The sequence below is a fragment of the Aphidius gifuensis genome, linkage group LG4 (assembly GCF_014905175.1).
Source record: "Aphidius gifuensis isolate YNYX2018 linkage group LG4, ASM1490517v1, whole genome shotgun sequence".
Taxonomy (NCBI): domain Eukaryota; kingdom Metazoa; phylum Arthropoda; class Insecta; order Hymenoptera; family Braconidae; genus Aphidius; species Aphidius gifuensis.
This window is the reverse complement of record NC_057791.1, coordinates 15179763-15196431: the sequence shown is the minus strand read 5'-3', so window position 1 is coordinate 15196431 and position 16669 is coordinate 15179763. Positions and strand designations below refer to the sequence as shown.

Here is a 16669-nt window from a genome sequence, read left to right as displayed (position 1 = left end):
AAATTAAAGTTATTTTTAAATTTGAGTTTACAATATACTAAATATGTTTGTAAAAATCAATAAAGACATGTAGATCAATCTACATATATGTACCTATTAATTTAATATTTGTAAATAAGTAGTCAATAAGTAGTTTGAGACAATGATAAAAAGTAAAAAAATTATAATAGCCCATGAGTGACACTAGACTATAAAAGCACGTTGACTAGAACTGTCGACGGTTTGTACGTTACTGACTGAATGCATTCAGTGAGAACATAGGAGACTGTCGGTACGCATGCAGGGGAAGCTTTTCGAGGTTATACGGGATGTGAAGAGAGAGAGTAGATGAGGGTAAATAGTTGGGTGGGGGCTTGACGTAGCAGTTAACTGCCGACAGAGTTGCGGGGAGAAGAATGGAACACGCGCCTATCTCAATTAGCCAAGTGACACGTCGGCATCCGCCTGTGTGATATCAAGCTTGTTTATCCCCATTTACACAATGTGAGAGAACTAACCGATGATTTGTTAGTGATAAAACAAATTTATAAACTAAACCTAGCGTCAAAAAGCACTATTTACTAAAGTCTCACTAAAAATATAAATTTACTTATCAGCATAAATATACAATATTATCAATATGTACATATGAAAATGAGTAAACAATCGGTATTAATTTTAACAGTGCATATGTACCTGTCAGGCGGTCGAGTGTCTCGAAGATCTGTTAGGTTTAACTGAGCAGCTGATAGTGATTGTGCTGATGGACTTGGTGTTGAATCATCGTCATCACTTGCATCTGCATTTTCATCATCTTTTGCAGTAGGTGGACAGCCACGATCACTAGGACTAATTGGTCCATCTTCATCTACACAATCACCCTCTTCAGCTTGTAATTCTGTGCCAGGACCTGCTCCTTCTATTCCATCGTCCCCTGGAATATTAAAAATATACCTTTTTTATAGTTAAACAGATAGTCAGATATATTGACAATAGAAAGAAGGGCAAAGGAAATTTGAATCATTGACAGGCAAAGAAAGTATATTCTCTTGAAATTTGTTTGGACTACGTAAAAGTAGAACGTAAATCAATATGAAAAGGTTTTCTCAAATAGAACAATAATACTATCAGTTCATTTATCAGCTTATCGCTAAAATGCTGTCATAGGCCACCCAGCCAAGCTTGGTATTTCAACTGGCTTGCTTCTTCGACGGCATCAACATTATTTCAATGACAGGAGACTCTATTGTGAGCTTTCATCATTATAGCAGTGGTATTATGAGTTTTAATGAAATCATTTTCATATGACTTTTACTCAACATTTCTGTAAAGAAGTTTCTCCTGGTTGTTTTTGATTCAGATAAATTTTGTTCCAATAGTGTGAATTTAATGTTCTTGAAATTTAAAAAAAAAAAAAAAATGAATAAATAACAAATTGATTTACGAATCTATATGTCAGTATCACCATTATTTAAAAAAGAAGGTGGAGCATTATGCAGGTTCTAGATGCAAATAAACTCTTTTTAGTGTTTTCAATGGCAAGTTTTGTTTATGTCTCGAATGAAAAACAAAAAAAAGTAGACCTTTCAACCCGGACACATAGCAGAACATATTCATTCTATCAGTAAATTTAACTCGTGCAAATTCCGCCATCTTGAAATTATAAAAAATAAGATGAAGAAGGGAGTGTCGTCATTCTCAATGTTGTTTCTTAGCGGTCGAGCATTCAAGGTAAAGGTACATAATCGGGTGGGGCTTCTGGTAACTTAGCCACCATCGTCCTACTTTGAAATCGGCCAACCAAACGTGGTTTTGTTGTAAACGTGATCGTTTGTACGTAGTGCAGCTTCAAGAAGGGGATAAAAAGGAGATCGTACATTGATCCGTCGAAGCATCGGCAACTAATTACGTAGATTTATGTTTCCATTGTTCATTGTCTACCAGAGTCGGAGAGTGGCTTGAACGTATACGTAGTTTGGAGCAACTCACTGTTTGTGAATTCCTTCTCCAAGGCATAGAGACGAAAGAACAGAAAGCGAAAAGAGCACACGTTCAAGACAGAAAGAGGATTGGATAGTCTGTAAGAGTCCAACAACTATCAGAAAGAGAACAGTAGACTCGAAAGACCTTAGATGGACCACCAGCATACAACTCCGCCTGCTACTGATATAGTCAAGGATATAGTCTCCTTACTTATTTTTAATTTTGCGTGATTTATCAAAAAACAAAAAAAAAAACAGCTTGATGAAAATCAAAGTGTACGAAAATTCTAATTAATACCCTTTTGAAACTGCCTACAAGTTGTTTTTGGTAGTCTAGATAAGTAAAATGATAAAACACGAAAAAAAATTAGTTAATTTATTTAATGAAGACTGAACGTTGTTAAAAATATTTACAAAAATGTATGAATATATTAATACCAAGCTGTACCACATCTACCCTAAGCGACTTCCGTGTTTATAAACACACGCTGACTATTTTTAGGGTGGCATCAACGCAAAGGGTTGAGTCAAATATAGGGCAAGTCCTTCGAAATTAACAGTGTCACGCAGAAAAAAAATCAATAAGTAAGTAAATAAAGTTCACTGCTTTTATTATATCAAAATTCGTAAATATATTTTTTGCAACAAATAAATATAAAAGTAAATAAAAAACAAACGTCGTAATTTGTTTGATTTAATTGAATTTATTTAGTGACTAAATAGTAAATACAAACAGAAATATATATAGCTACATATAAATCCAGACGAATCCCAGAGCAAAATAGTGATAACATAGTTAAGATATTGTAATTCACTTGTGGCCTGCCACCCTAATGACTGACGGGTTAATCCGATCGTCTTCATTTTCATCGTATTTCCGGTTGACTAGTCAAAGTGTTAAGCATTAACTAAATTTATTAATATTTTCGATCAAGTGAAAACTGACTCATCTTGTATAAACTTTAAATCTCCATTATAAATGAATAACACTGATTTTTTTTTACCTTCTTTTTTTGCTGTTTTTTTTTTTTTTGTTCCATCAATATACTGACTGTGTGAGAGAATTAAGAAACAAAACCAACAGCAAAGGTGTGTAGGCTACCTGAAACTGATTGACTGATGACTTGGCCGTTATCCCAAGTCAACACACACTCCATCAACCAGACGTATCTCGATTTGTCTATCTTATTTTATTTTTTCATTCATTTTACAAGAGATTTGTATTACTATCACATATCTATCCTTGGAATACAATTGAATTCAATAGGTTTTTTTCTTTACACAAAATCAAACAAAAAATATTCAAATAAAACAAAAAATATTTAAATATAAACTCGTATTAATAATAATTATTATTTTTTATATAAAACAATATTATAATACCAAAAGAAAAAGCTCAAAATTTTTATTAATTTTAAGGTTTTCCAACTACTACAGTAGAAAATATTTCAAACATAGATAAAAAATAGTTAAATATAATTAATTTCATCTCCATTTTCTTGGACGTATGTATAGCTTTTTTCATTTTATAATACAGTTCCTTATTATTTATTAAAAGATGGATGATTATGTCTACAGAATTTACTGGACAACTAATCCGTCAACCGGCTTCTGTCATTCCAGTATATACGATTATATATGAGTATGTTCATTTTAACATATCATATTAATGCCTGCGTAAGGCCATGTGATAATTCTCTAAAGTATAGAAGTAAATCCAGTGACTAGATGATGAATGGAAAAAACTGTCCGTCTACAAGGACCCAGAGTTGCACCCGACAGTAATGATGGATGTAAGACTCAAGAAGGCGATATTTGCAAACCAGTTTTTACACCACAGTGTCGATAAAAAATATGACTTTGCATTTTTATTATACAAGTACACTGACAAAACTTAATTAGTCATCAGAACAAATACAAAAAAAAATATATATTCAATGCTCATTTATTATTATATCCATTTAAAATATTATTTTAAATTTTTATTTCTTTATATTGCAGGGGAAAAAACATGAAAAACAAAAGTATCAAGTTGGACTTTCTTAAAAGTCTGTAAATTAAAAATAAAAAAAAGCTAATAAAGTAGTATCTGATTGAGAAGAATTCGATGCAATCATTGCTTAAAATGAAAAAAAAAAATTAAGTTAAATCATTGTGGATGTAAAGAATTGAAAGAAGCCTTTGGCAATGTGTAGATTTTTTTTCGTTGGTGATGTGACTTGATGGGATGAATGATTCACTGAGATGAACAAAGAGTGAGGTATAAAATGACAAGGAAGAAACGCCTTCATCACGATGTCCATCAACTTTAGATTTTTCGTTTCTTTCTCGTTCTCTCCTCTTCACTGTCATCTGACACTTCCCGTACTTCTTGCACTTTCCGTCATGCTGTCTTTCTACGTGTCAGTCTTCTAAACGAAAAGCTGCTGTAGAATCGCTACCGTGACAACAATAATTGTCAGCGAAGTAACGTCCTTCTATGTCTCTCACTTTACGATGAGTGACTAAAATATAAAGATGAGATGATGCTGGTAAAATATAGTTGGGTAGTTGGAAAATGTAAAAGATATGATGGATAATTTTCAATGTATGAATATGTATAATAAAGAAAGATATAGTCTCAAAGCGATTGCAATAAATACAAAACAGCTGAGATGCCAATATACCTTTTATATCGTCAGTTGAGGTTATCGTTTACACACATACTCTTTATAATTTTGCAACCAAATTGAACTACCAATTGTACAGTATTTCCGACTTTATGGAACACCTGTCAATCCATTTCAACTGATTTTTTTTTTTATCTGATACAACTGTCATAACATATGATTTGACAGGTAGTTTAACAACAGAAATCGATATCCAATTGTTCTCAGAACCTTCTGTTTATTATATAGAAAAGGTACTTTCAATATTTGTTTTGAATGCAACTTGGACACACACAATGCACATGTAACTTAGTCTAACCCTAATATATATATTTATCTATACTTTTATATCATATTTACAAGATATTCTATGTTAAAAATTTTATATTTAATCATAATTCAAATGAGCCAAGTCAAATGACCAAAGTCTTTAATGTCACGAGCTATTTTTATTACTATGTTTTATGCACTTGGTGTTAGCTTTTAGGTATGAATTGAACTTGACAATCTTCCTTGAAATTAAAACAAAAAAAATCAGTTTATTTTACAATAAAACTGTTGTAAAATTTACATGATTATTTTTATTTAAAAAAAGTTATAAACAATTAAAATGTTTTCTTTAGCAATCAAGACATTGTCAGCAATCTGGTGAGTTATTTTATGTATTTTTTTGAACTAGAATTTGAAAGCAAAATGTAATGGGAAAAAATAAAAAATAAAAAAAAAGAAATTAAAAAAATAAGAAGAAAGAAATAAAGAAAGAGGGGTGGACGTGAAGAGATAGATACTGAGAACGACGTTGGAACAGATTTATGCGACACACATGAGGCAAGTGGTATAACTCACTCGATCGTCTATAATATCGTCTCTCCCCGTAAGCACTTTACCCTTACTCACTCTGTGCTCCACCCAATGTACTTTCTCGCTTTTCCCGCATACCCCCTTATCATCTCTATATATACTTTTGCCACAGTAGAAAAGAAATAAAAGACAAACGCACAAACCAATACCACTGGATTCTACATGATATTTATTACATATCGGAATTATATTCTTTCAGTGGTTCCCATCAAACTACTGCAGTCTAGATGAAACCAAAGAGATACGTAGACTCACAGATTTATCGCAGCACTAGAAGATTGGCGAGCTATGCATTAGCCAGTGTTATATATAAAACGTGGGAATTATTATTATTTTTATTTTCTCTTTAATTCATTTATCAATATATTATTTTTATATTTTATTTGTAAATACATTATACAGTTATTCAACACTTGATGTTTGTTAAAAAAAATTACATCAAATGATTATTGAACTAAAGATCAACGACTTTTTTCTGTGTTAAAAATATTGACTGATCAATTATAATTCACCCAACTATTTCATATGGAAAAAAAAATAATATAAAATATCAAAATAATAAAAAAAAGGGTGACTATTCAAGTGATAAAAATTTAAAAATAATTAACTTGATAAAAACAAAAAAAGTTTGTTTACGTTGTCAAGACTTATTTATACTATCAGATATAAAAAAATATAAAAACAAAAAAATAAAATAAAGAAATTGTAACTAATCATATACTGTCAAGGAAATCAATAACAACGCACCTTTCGTTTGAGTATAAACTGTTCAACTGTTTTGTACATTACTGCCATATACATACTTCAATATTCAATGTCGAATAATAGTATGTCGATACCCTCATACACAAACATTTATATGTATATGAAATTTGTATATGTACAATATACCAACAGTCTCGGTAGCCACACCATTATATATCGTGAGCAGTGGAGAAGTAATTTATAGTTGCAATAATTTATTGGGTACCATGGGGGTTTATACTTGCCTGACGCGAAGCCATCCGTCACCGCCAGTGACGTCACCGCCCTACCAACATAATGACTACCTTGGTCCCCAGACTGTTCACCACTGGTTCTATTGTCGAGTTTTGCTTTTTTGTATACAAGACTGAGATTTGTTTAAATGCGTTTTATACTCTTTGATATACAAATTTTTTTTCTCTTTCTTTTTTTAGATATATAATTTGTGCAAGAAATAAATACTGATAATTTAATTTACTAACAATTGCAAAAAAAAAATATGAAAAAAAAAAAAGATAGCCAACTGATGTTGATATATGTTTGAGAGGTTGGTTGAAGGATATATGAGACATGAGGACATGTATTTTCTAGAGTAAATATGACATTGACGAGTTAGTTAACAGTAAATAATATTCAACGAAAAATGTTTGAGCCTGGTTTATCAAATTAATCAACTAATATTGCATGACACTAGCCTCCTTAAATTGTATTTTTATTTGCCAGTTGTTGGATTACCATGATAGGTCCATTTGCTTCATCAGCATGTATGGATTAATGCAAATAAATTCACACAAAAGCGCAAGAAGTATTTACTGTGTATGTGTACTCACTAGTACCAACTATTTTTACATGACAGCTTTCATCTCTGTCTAGTATGGTGCAGTGTTTTTCTGAATTTTTTTACTTGTAAAAAGTTTTATAAAAAGAACGAAAAAATATATAAAGTTATATAGATATTGAAAAAGGAGAGAAAATATCAGCGAAGATGTGGAAGTCTCGTCGACAGGCATCAATCGATTGTCAACCAGGTCAGACATCTAACCTAATCTGAGATGTCTTTCCCCTATCGTCTTTTCTATCTCTTGTACTTTGTGGTCAATAATTTTTCGATTATCAAAAAAAGCCTTATATAAAATTGATTTGATTTAATCAATTTTTTTATTTATAATTCTAACAATTGTCAATTTTAATGAACTTTATTGAATAAAAAAAAAAACAAAAAAAAAAAAAGTTAAATTGTTATTAAAACAAGAAAATAATATGTAGAGTTTTTTTATTTATTATTTTTTCATCTCATTATCCATGTAGTTTGTTAAAACAAGTATCCTTTTTAGGTAAAATTGTGATTCATGTATTTCAATTGATTGGAAGTAATTGAAAATAAATTTTAGTAAAGGTCAAGAAAATAAATACAAAGATAAAGACAATTAATGATTTGTTGAACAAAGATATCTCATTGACACAAGCTGTTTTCAAAATTGACAAAAATAAATAAACCCTAACTGTCAATCTACTATTGCTGAAAGACAGTTCTGTTCTTTTTTTTCTCTTTCTCTTCTTTATACTGATCTCGCTGTATGTGTACTTGAATCGAAGAATGGACATTTTCCCCGCTACCTCTTTTTCCTCTTCTTCGTTCTCTTTCTTTGGTACCCACCCTCTTTTCTGTCGCACACCATCAACCCTCTTAACGTCAACCCGATATCAAGACTGCCCTCCGACAGATCAATGCTGTGAGCACTAATGTCGACGTCTGAGCGTCCACCGAGGCGACGTCTCTTGCTTGGACGGACACATGGACAACTAAACGCCTCTCATTTTGTGGACGTCTGTTTAACGTCCAACAAAAATATTAATCAATCGTCTTCAACACCAGAAGTGCCAACGGAAGTTTGATGATTGAACAAAATTGAAGAGAGAAAGTTGAGGACTATAGAAAAGGATTTCTCTGATTAGAAAAGAGGTGATGCAGGATCGACAGCTTGGTAATATCTGTTGTCTCGTTTTATGTCAAAAAATCAAAAAATGATTCTCACTACTTCATTACATATTCAGTTGAATCAATAGTTACAACAATCCAACAACTATATTTTTATATTTTGATGTATAGATTTTATATTTTTCTCCAATGGTTTTTTAATATTTAAATTCAAACTATTTACTTCCACGCCCAATATCAATCACACGACAACTTTTTTTGTTTTTATTTTCCTCCATTGTCTGTTTTATTTGTTTGCCATGATATCTTTTAAAAGACTTTGGTGGTTTTCAAGTAGTTCAAAACGCAAATCCATCGGATAACAGACCAAGTTACAGCTGTGAATAAAAAAAAAAAACCTACGACATCGAGTTATTCACACTTGAAATGCCTTAACAGACAAAAGAATTCGTCTAAAATTGTCCATTTCATCACACACGAACATACTGTTAGCCCGTTACGTATTTTACAAGCATTAAAATAAATTCCAAACATTTTTTTTTTTTACTTTTGGATCGAGTAAAGTTACCCTCTTAAGTCTTAACATGCAAAGACAGGGTTTATATGGTAAAGTACAAGAATTTAAATATATATATAAAAATAAAACTTGATTATTGTTGATGGACTGACCCTAGAGGTATTGTAGGTTGAACAATTTGAATGTAAAATCAAATAGTTGGTTCGATATTGAAAATGGACGAAACTGTAAAACAGTGAGAGAAAACATAAAAGGTGGGGTCCCTATATACACAGACAAACCAAGTATAAATGAGAGAGGCTAGATGATGTAGAGAGGGGATAGTTGTTTCATCTGTCACCTACAGACGTTGCTTTCCTTTCCGTCATCATTCTATACTCATACCCAACATCAACGATGCCAGTGACTTCCTTGCATCGTCTCACCTCTTGTTTCCTGACCCTCTGTGCTTTAATAATAACAACAATAGAGAGTACCAAGAACCAGAAGCGTATAGGGTTTACTCAAGCATCGCGGTATATTTATGTGAGGGGTGAGTGTGTAGAGAGAGAGAGAGAGAAAGAGAGGGAAAGGGTTAAAACAAAGATGAAAATAGTAAATAAAGTAAAGAGTGAGTAGTACAGTTGTAATATAAAAGAGAGATGAGATAAAATGAGGAAAGGTTGGATGGAAAAGGGAATAAACGTAACGGGTCACAAGACGGCCCTGTCACGTTCGCTTGCAGCCTCAACCCATTCCCTGACAGGTTCGCTTTTCTTTCTATCTCTCTTTCTTTCTTTTACTCTCAGTCACTTTTCACTGACTCGGTATACTCATATAGTTCGTCTATGTACGTTGGCTCTGGTTGTCTCTACCACTGGACCCTTATTACACGTCGCATGGGTCAACTTCATCGGGGAGATGTCACGCTACACCTACAACCCACCCCCCCCCCCCTTCAACATTAACATAACCTCTTGTCTAGTACACTACTATTGCCACACTGTACCGAGAACATACTCTACACGGAGAAATGCTTTTAGCCTCTCAAAAACCCCATTGGGCATAAATATATTTATATTTATTTATAAAATATAACAAATAGAAAACACACATCATCAGCAATTTCTATTTTAATTAATTTCTCTTTTTACTATCATTAATTCAATTTGTTTTATGCTCAAAAGCAAATTATTTCCTCAATACAAATGCCCTTTGTTTTCCCTCGTTTATACATTCGTTTGTACAAAATCGATTAATTTCATTAACATGTCAGACCAACTTTTATTTTATTTCAATTGGAATTTAATTATTCTTTTTTTTATATTTTACATTGCAATTTTAATGATATAATGATATTGTGCAGGACCAGAGGGTCATACACAGACTATTCAGTTAAAAATTCGAATTTATAATTAGATTTGATTTCATAATTCTTGATTTCAACAAAACTGACCGTCAGGGCAAAATGAGAGTGAATATACATGATGTTTGCATTTTCATAAACCATCCCTTCCTACTATCCTTTTTTTTTTCCCTTTTTTTGTTGTCCCAGTATTTACCAATACCTCGAGGCAGTAATTTTTGATCATTTTGTCTCTTTTTAACCGGTTGAATTTGTGGAGATATATATAATACACACATGGGTCATAATAATCAGCAGTAATGATGAGTGTTCTCATCGTGTGAAATTATTTTCGATAATGAACTGTCAACTTGACACATACTATTAGTTATGTAACAATATTATATTTATTTTCTGCTATTTGAGCAAACTCACGATAAAAGATATGGCTCATTGCAGCTGGATTAATATGCTTACCTGCAACATAAAAAAAAGAGAAAACAAATTAATAAATTACATGATTTTTAAACACTGTATTTGTATAAAAATTTTTTATATAATGTACGATAAATTTAAAAGAATATATCTTGTAATATTGATATATGTATATATAATTTTAAATGATGTCTAACAGATCAATTTAAAGTAGAAATTACTTCGAGCTAATAGTTTCAAAAGCCCCAAAATTATAATCTCATAAACCGATTATATAATAAATCACTGACGATTTACAAAACAGGATGGATTATTGATTATTATTCGACTTGGAAGTTTAAGGAGCAAACAAGTTGGAAACGCAATCGTGCAAGTAAAGCTAGATTATAAAAAAAAATTCTCAGGATGACAATTTTAAAAGTACCTTATACAAATTTGCGTAACATTGCTTGAAAGTATTTAAGTCAATTTTATTTGATTTATCAAAGCGCAAATTAATCATCTTCAACTAGACCAAAGAAATGAAATTAAAAAATACAGAACACTTATATTTAATCATCAAAAAGATAAACAAATCGACCAAAAGTCTTATGATGAATATAAAAATTAATCATCTTTAATTGCTTTCAATTAAAACTAAATTTTTTTGAGTAAAAAGTTTTGAGTCCGTTGACGCGTATACACTTATCAAACTCGGTGTGTTGGGGAGTTGAAGAATGAAGAGAAAGAGCAACAAGGTGAGAAGGAAGGACAAGATCGTATAATGTGTACATTGGTAGTGACCGCTAATAAAATGCCAACGAAACTGAGCTGATGCCCTCATGTATAATGTGTACGGTCGACTAACGAGAGGGCTAAAAGCAAACCAAGTTCATTAGCAATAACTGGGCCCATGTATGATAATTAACTGTTGGACTATAGCCGACACAAAACAACCCAACAAATATATACTCAAAACAAATCTGAAGGTAAAATGTATGACGAATTTTCAAGGCTGCCAAATTTATTATTATTTTAACAATAAAAAAAATTAATTAAACATAAATAATTGTCAAATTTTTACTTTGATATTGTAAATTAAAATTATATTTTTATTTTATAATCAGATAGTTTTTCTTTATTTAAAACTATATTTAAAAAAGAGAAAAATATATTTTAAAAAATGTAATTTAATTGTGTGTATGCTGATTGAATTATTAATTGGATAATGGCGCATTGGTTGAGGTCACACGCGTATCTACAATGCCAATTTTGCAACTTGGTCAAATTGATCACGTCGATGTTGAATTTTTGAATTTTTAAAATATATATTTATGTAAAAAAAATAAAGCGAAAAATCATTAAAACAAAATGAATGTTAAAAAAAAAAAAAAAAAACATTGAATGATTTATACAATAAAAAAAATATATATATATATTTAAATTTTTTAAATGAATAAAATATAATTTATATATGAAAATGAACAAAATAAATTAAAAGATATATAAAATAGTAATAAATGTAATTAAAAAAATTAAAAATAAGAAAGTGTAAAATGCGAAACGGATGAGCTTTGTCGGCTCACCTTGATTTTTTGCAAAAATTTGATCGACATACCAACGAAACGAGTTGACTTGGACACACGTCGTGTGCACGTCTCGCTTAAGTAGTTACTAGATTGAAGCAGACTGACTGTTCACAAGATGAAAAAATAAAATAAAATAATAATAAGGATACAAGAGAAGTGAAGAAACAGAGGGGTTAGGAGAAAATAAGGCGGGTGGAAGGGTCGCTTGTCTCATCTTGCCAGGCAGGAGATCCGTGGATGATCAAGACTGAAACGAACTACGGCATACGGTTGGAATATAACTCCAAAAGTGTCAGAACGATAATCTGACGCTAGCAATGTGATGGACAGGACAGACAGTTCACTCAACCTCTGGGCTGGTTGATGCCATCAAGTCAATCCAAGATGCCCTGTTCTCTCTCTTTCTCTCTCAAACTACATTAACCATGATTAGAGAATTTATAAAAAATATTATTATGTACATCTAGTAAATATATACAATGTATATAAAATAGTATATTATATATGAAATATCAAATGCAAAATAAAATTACTAAAAGAATAATTTAACAAAAAAAAATTCTATGTACATTTCTTTTGGTGAAGAAAAAAAATTCTTGAACGTCAGTATGATTGATTTTAAAAGTCATTGAAACTATACAATGAATATTTAAATACGATGAGACAGACAGTGATTTAAATTAATTCTGATGATGATGGTAATTTATATTGACAACTACGAGGGTTATCATGCCCTTCAGAGTACACACCAGAAATGTCAACAACAATGATGCATATATCATTATTTCATATCATATTGAAGATAACCTTTTGGGATATTTATATATTATTTTTTCTTTTTTTTGTATATATATGTTTTTGTTTAAAAATATATTATACAAAAAATAAAAATAAGAGACAAGTAGACAGCTAATATGTCGTTCTTTTGTTGCGTTTCGTGCAATTCTCTCCTGGCTTCGCAACAAATTTCGGTCTAATTATTTGGTAGAAGGGGAAGTCCATGATGTCGCTCGGGTGGATTAAAATGCTGAAGGGTTATAGATATAGGTAACAGAAGGACATGCGACACTGTATCCTAAGGCAAATTTACATGTACCTACAATTTGTGGATTTTTTGTTTATTTATTTTTTGACTTTCTATTATTATTTTTTGCTTTTATCATTTGAAAATATTTTTTATAATTTCTGCTCCTTTTTTTTTTTACATATTTCATGATGCGTGGAATATTTCTTTCATGATTTTTTATATTTACAATTTATGAAAATAGAAAATACATACTTTTTCATTTATCAAAATGTTTAAAGAATGAAAGGAAAAATTTGAAATAAAAAAAAATATTTTATGACTTAATGAATTGATAAGAAAATCAGAAAAAAAATTGATTATTTTCAGTTAAAATACATTTTTGTTTCGTACATAGACATAAGAACAGAGAAATATTAATTTGATAAATATTTTTTTTTTTTTTATTCAATGTTCGTGACATGCACTTGAGAAATTATTTATCGACAAAAATATTTTATCATTAAAAATAAAAAATTATTTCCCATTGCAATCAGACATATCAAATTTATATAAATATTTTTTTCAAGTCATGGAGTTTATTTTTTACTACTGTATATTTAATTTACTCGATTACTGAAATGCGACAGTGGTCATATAAAAATTGAGTTGATTGTTAGCATGTCACGATAAACATTTATACTCATAAGACACGAAAACGCCGATGGTAATGAATTTCGCTGTCTCTCACTGGCTTGCAAAAACTACATTTAAATTCTTCATTTTGTGTTTTTTAAGTAAAAATAAATAAAATACAAATAAATATATCAAAATATATCAAAAAAAAATCTTGCAATTTTGATAAACAGTTTTTGATAAAAAAAAATGAACGAAAATTGATAAAAAATATAAAAAAAAAGATTAGCCGAAAAATGAACTTACAAAACCAATCATCGTCAAAAAAATTAACAATTTCTCCGAATACATTTGCAGTGTTGTATATTAGTCAAGTTAATTACATACATATACGAATATATATGCAGGTAAAAGATGAAAGAAAGACGGGTTTTACGAGGTCATTAAGAGCTCGAATGACACAGAGGCAAAGAGCTACTGACCATCACCCAAAAAAAAAAAAAAAAATTAAAATAAATAAAGAAAATGAAATAAAAAAAAAAATATAAAAATAAAGAAGAATAAAAAAAAAAAGATGCTGTAAAAATTTGAGCAGTAGTTGTCTTATCTTTGAACGCACACGACGACCTTCGTCTTCGTTTTGTGCTTAAAGCCAAGGTGACTGAACTTTTTCAAAATAACCTTACAATATTATCAACATTCTTTTGTCATCTATATATACTGTCATTATTTTTTTATTTTATATTTTTTGTCTATAGATTTTCTATTCAATCCAAATTGATATCTCATAAAAAAATCAGTTCGATTTCGTTGGTGAAATTTCAGGAAGATGCAGCAAAAGAAAAATAAAAAAACATGAGGAAAATATAGTTGAGACTTGGGGTTGAAAAAAAAAGTAAAAAATAAAAAAAAAAATGAATCACTGGACAAAAGATGGAGGTAGCACTGGACACGGAACCGATTATTCGAGCACACAAAGAGGAGCATGTTCATGTTGGTTTATTTGTGTGCATGTACCTGGGGGATCTATCCAATAGTCACCCAAGGGAGTGGGAGAGGGTGTGAGAAAGAAAGGTTGATTATTGGCTGCTCTTAAAAAAAAGATAGAACTCAAATGTACATGTTAAATCAAACAAACATACACCGTCAACTGATGGAACCAAAAGATAATAAAAAAAAAAATAGAGATCAACGTAAGTCCGCTCCCGGCAATTCTCGACATTTCATGACTACCTTCTGTCGGAATTTCATATTGACAGATATTTAAATGAATATTCTCATGGATCCACTTTGAAATATCAAAGTATACAGAACCTTTGCTTTTTTCTGCATCAATTATCTCATCTCAAATGGCAATAAAAGAGTAGAAAATCAAGCGAAAGATTCATTTAGATATGCGACAAAGTATTTTTTTTTTTTCACTTAAATACGTCAACAAATTTTATGATATTGATTTTTCATGTTAATCAATGACTATCTTGATGTTTTTTTTTTTTCAACAAATTTAGATTATATCAACCGTCATGCATGCACTGATTGTGCAAATATTTTTTTTTTATTTTTATTCAATTAAAATTAAATAATAAAATTTTCTTACATTAACACTGTTAAATAGCAAAAAAATTATTGTCAATTAAAAATTGAATTTAAAAAAACATAAAATACTAATTTAACTATTTAATTAATTAATTTAATAAACAAATTAATGAATATATAAAAAAGAGCGAAAGGGTTACGAATAAAGTCGATGAAATTTCTTCAAAACTTGACTGAAAATAATTAATACACTTGTGTTACACCCCATTTTATATTTTAAAAAATATAGCTATACACTTGCTGCATGATTTTTGACCTGAGCTAAACTCAAACATATTTTTTTTATCCTAGTTTATGAGGTGACCTAAATATATAACATCTAAATTACTAAACTTTTCTCTCGAAAATTATGACAAATAAATATATTATGATAAATTTAATAAATTAATTTTCTGTTTATACATTCAACTTAATCATTTTGATATATATATGAATAAAAATAAAAATATTCTGTCAGTGAAAAAATATATTTGCATGCGAACACGAATAATAGAATATCAAAATTTAAGAAAAAAATAAATATATGATACAACATATATAAAGTTTAAAAATATAAATAGAGTGACAAGTGAATATATATATAAATATAGAATACAGTTGAATTTATATGTAAAAAATTTTTCGTCAATCTTATGTCAACTGTCATGTATATCTTACGACATACGAAATCGATATGGACACAAAAAGGGAAGCCAAAATACTTTAGTAAAAATAAAGTAGAAGGACAGGCACGCGAAATTATTGTACTTCTGTCCTATGTGTCCCGTCTTTCGTGAAGCTATTCTTTTGGTGTCACATTGAAAATACACAACCTCTGACGTGATACTGATAAAACATTTTGCAGATAGACAGCTACGTTTTGTGACGTGCAATTTAACAAAATATATATTCAATTTTATATGTCATGAAAGTTGTCTATTTCTTATGAATTTTTATTATTTGATATTGAGCTTTTCATATCTAATGTAAATTTATTTGTTCAAAGTAAAAAAGCTATTCAATATTTAAATTTTAAAAAAAATTGATATACGAGGTTTTTTTTTTTTTTGAGGTAATATTTACCGGTAACGTTATCACCGCGTTGCTGTGGCCACCGAAAAGAAGGCCTCGGTTGCTGCTTGCTGCGCATATCTTCCGTCCGGCGCGGCAAATTAGCCGCTTGATTTTTCAACAATTGGAGACCACTACTTACCTAAAATCAAAAAAAAATATATAAAATAATTAATTATAATTCTTTATTAAAAATTTATAGCATTATCTATTAATTAAAAAATCAAATTTGTGGGTGTAAAAGCACATTTATCCTCACTAATGAATAGCAAATCTTAGGCAATGAATAACCTCAAGACTGGCTGCTAAGCAATTTGAAGTTTTTATTGAACTTGAGACTTTACTGTATTGTGAGTCATGAGCAATTCCTATACATGAATTCATGTG

General features: G+C 30.1%; 1 protein-coding gene across 4 annotated transcripts in view; it reads right to left on the bottom strand.

Annotated features, from left to right (window-relative positions):
• Positions 1-16669, bottom strand: part of LOC122855182 (protein tiptop) — a 76852-nt gene that overhangs the window by 6357 nt on the left and 53826 nt on the right. For 3 of the 4 annotated variants that reach the window (XM_044156358.1, XM_044156357.1, XM_044156361.1), the window contains 2 exons: positions 16295-16424; positions 676-913 (listed from right to left, as the gene is read on the bottom strand). In XM_044156358.1, the coding sequence (XP_044012293.1) occupies positions 676-913; positions 16295-16361 (305 nt within the window). In that variant the 5' untranslated portion in view covers positions 16362-16424. The remainder of the gene's footprint in view (positions 1-675; positions 914-16294; positions 16425-16669) is intronic. The other variant, XM_044156359.1, reaches the window with a different exon arrangement.